Here is a 2,723-nt window from a genome sequence, read left to right on the forward strand (position 1 = left end):
TCTTTGCAGAATCCTGAAGACGTTCGGTCTCATGAAATTCTTCTTCGGTCATTTCAGGGCAAAGCATATTCCAGAGCTACTGCACCTATGACTTGTTTGGCACTGATGGTCAACTTGTGTACAAAGCCATGGAGCAGCGGGAGTGCTGTGGTCCTCGGATGGATTTAAAGGTGCAAAACACCCAAGGATATGATGTCCTCGACCTTCTTGTGCCTTCAGACTGCTGTAGCTGTGACACCAAGGTATGAAAGAATGACTGTCTGGGGACCTGCAAAATAAGTGACAACCCTCTCAGTAGTATCTATTTCATGCTCCATTTATGTGTCCATATCTTATGATATAACCCTCTGGTAGCCTACAAGACATGGACCTCTAAGACTAGTTATATACAAGACATGGACCTCTAAGACTAGTTATATACACGACATGGACCTCTAAGACTAGTTATATACAAGACATGGACCTCTAAGGACTAGTTATATACAAGACATGGACCTCTAAGACTAGTTATATACAAGACATGGACCTCTAGGACTAGTTATATACAAAACATGGACCTCTAAGACTAGTTATATACAAGACATGACCTCTAAGACTAGTTATATACAAGACATGGACCTCTAAGACTAGTTATATACAAGACATGACCTCTAAGACTAGTTATATACAAGACATGGACCTCTAGGACTAGTTATATACAAGACATGGACCTCTAGGACTAGTTATATACAAAACATGGACCTCTAAGACTGGTGAGAACAAAGTCACAGATTTGTGGACTGCAAGGACTGATCAAATATAAAACGTGGTCCTCTTGGTTGAGTTGGGTTTAAGTTTCGGTCCACTAATGCTGGTTCCATAAAAGGTTTGTTCCGATGGGATTGGTAACATTGTAGATGTGTAATCTAGATAATAATGACGGGTAATGGATGTAGATATTCCTGGCGGATGGTCCTGCTAGAGTCCTGGATATGGTGACCAGCCTCTTATAACAATGAATGGTTCTAGTTGCAGGTCTCCACGTCCTCCGGGCAGCTCCTCGGCTTCATATACAAAGAATGGACGAGTTTTTCCTTCAACTTTGACATCTTAGATCCATTGGGACTCGTGTGTCTCAAAGTGAAAGGTCCGGGATGGGGGGAAGGCTTCATGTCTGACCTCCAGTTTAAGGTCAGTCTAAGAACACAGATGGTGCGATGCTCCTTTCTTTAGGAAATAATTGCCCTGACCAGCGAATATATGCCACGAATCCTACCCACCGCCACCGGGAGCTTTGTATTGGTTGGTTGTTGGCGGAGAGGCAGAAAAACATCTTCCCAACTGAATTCACATTCTTAATGATCTCCTCTCCTGATTGATGTTCTCCATGTGGACACTCCGGTGGTCATTGTTGATGATCTCCTCTCCTAATGAATGTTCTCCATGTGGACACTCCGGTGGTCATTGTTGATGATCTCCTCTCCTAATGAATGTTCTCCATGTGGACACCCCGGTGGTCATTGTTGATGATCTTCTCTCCTAATGAATGTTCTCCATGTGGACACCCCGGTGGTCATTGTTGATGATCTTCTCTCCTAATGAATGTTCTCCATGTGGACACCCCGGTGGTCATTGTTGATGATCTCCTCTTCTAATGAATGTTCTCCATGTGGACACTCCGGTGGTCATTGTTGAGGATCTCCTCTCCTAATAAATGTTCTCCATGTGGACACCCCGGTGGTCATTGTTGATGATCTTCTCTCTTCTCACCAGATTCTGTCTGCTGACAAAGCAACGCAAGTCGGGCTCATCACACGTGTGTGGCGGGGATTCTGCAAGGAGATGTTCAGCACAAAAGAAAACTATGCTGTGAATTTCCCGATGGACCTCCATGTCTCCATGAAAGCCATGGTGATGGCCTGCACCCTGTTCATTGTGAGTCCAAGCCTGGAGGGAACAGCAATGTGTGTGGAGGATGGATCCTGTGTCTCGTGTCCTCTGCACACTTCCTGTGTTATGTGTCCTCTGTACACTTCCTGTTATGTGTCCCATGTCATCTGCACACTTCCTGTGTTACGTGTCCTCTGTACACTTCCTGTTATGTGTCCCATGTCATCTGCACACTTCCTGTGTTACGTGTCCTCTGCACACTTCCTGTGTCACGTGTCCTCTGCACACTTCCTGTGTTATCTATCCCATGTCCTCTGTACACTTCCTGTTATGTGTCCCATGTCATCTGCACACTTCCTGTGTTATGTGTCCTCTGCACACTTCCTGTGTCACGTGTCCTCTGCACACTTCCTGTGTCACGTGTCCTCTGCACACTTCCTGTGTCACGTGTCCTCTGCACACTTCCTGTGTCACGTGTCCTCTGCACACTTCCTGTGTTATGTGTCACATGTCCTCTGCACACTTCCTGTGTTGTGTCCTGTGTCCTCTTTCTACTTTTAGGGACTTTAAAGGGACAGCTCATGGGGAAATGTCCATGTACGGCAGACATGTATGGACCTGCAAAGGAAACCTGTTTTGGAGATTTATAGGGGCCGGCCTCTGTCTGGCAATGCTGAGCTCCTGGCTGTCATGTTGATTCGCATTCTCTAATACTTCGATCTGAGTCAGTGACTAGGGAACAATAATAGAGATCAGGAATGTCAAAACGCTGCGCTGATATTCTTCTTCTGAGTCACCATCTGAACGTACTGAAATGAACAAAGGACGAGGATGAGTCCACGGCCATCTTCAGA

General features: G+C 45.6%; 1 protein-coding gene across 1 annotated transcript; it reads left to right on the top strand.

Moving 5' to 3' along the window:
- Positions 1 to 57: 57 nt before the first annotated feature.
- LOC108804073 (phospholipid scramblase 2-like) lies at positions 58 to 2,439 on the top strand (the record flags this gene model as incomplete). The annotated part of the gene is made up of 4 exons (XM_018575836.1): positions 58 to 242; positions 1,009 to 1,191; positions 1,753 to 1,914; positions 2,431 to 2,439. Coding segments are annotated over 4 exons (539 nt in total), but the record flags the coding sequence as incomplete, so codon positions are not given.
- Between the last annotated feature and the right edge of the window lie 284 nt (positions 2,440 to 2,723).

The sequence above is a fragment of the Nanorana parkeri genome, unplaced genomic scaffold, assembly GCF_000935625.1.
Source record: "Nanorana parkeri isolate BGI_ZX_2015 unplaced genomic scaffold, ASM93562v1 scaffold4992, whole genome shotgun sequence".
Lineage (NCBI taxonomy): Eukaryota > Metazoa > Chordata > Amphibia > Anura > Dicroglossidae > Nanorana > Nanorana parkeri.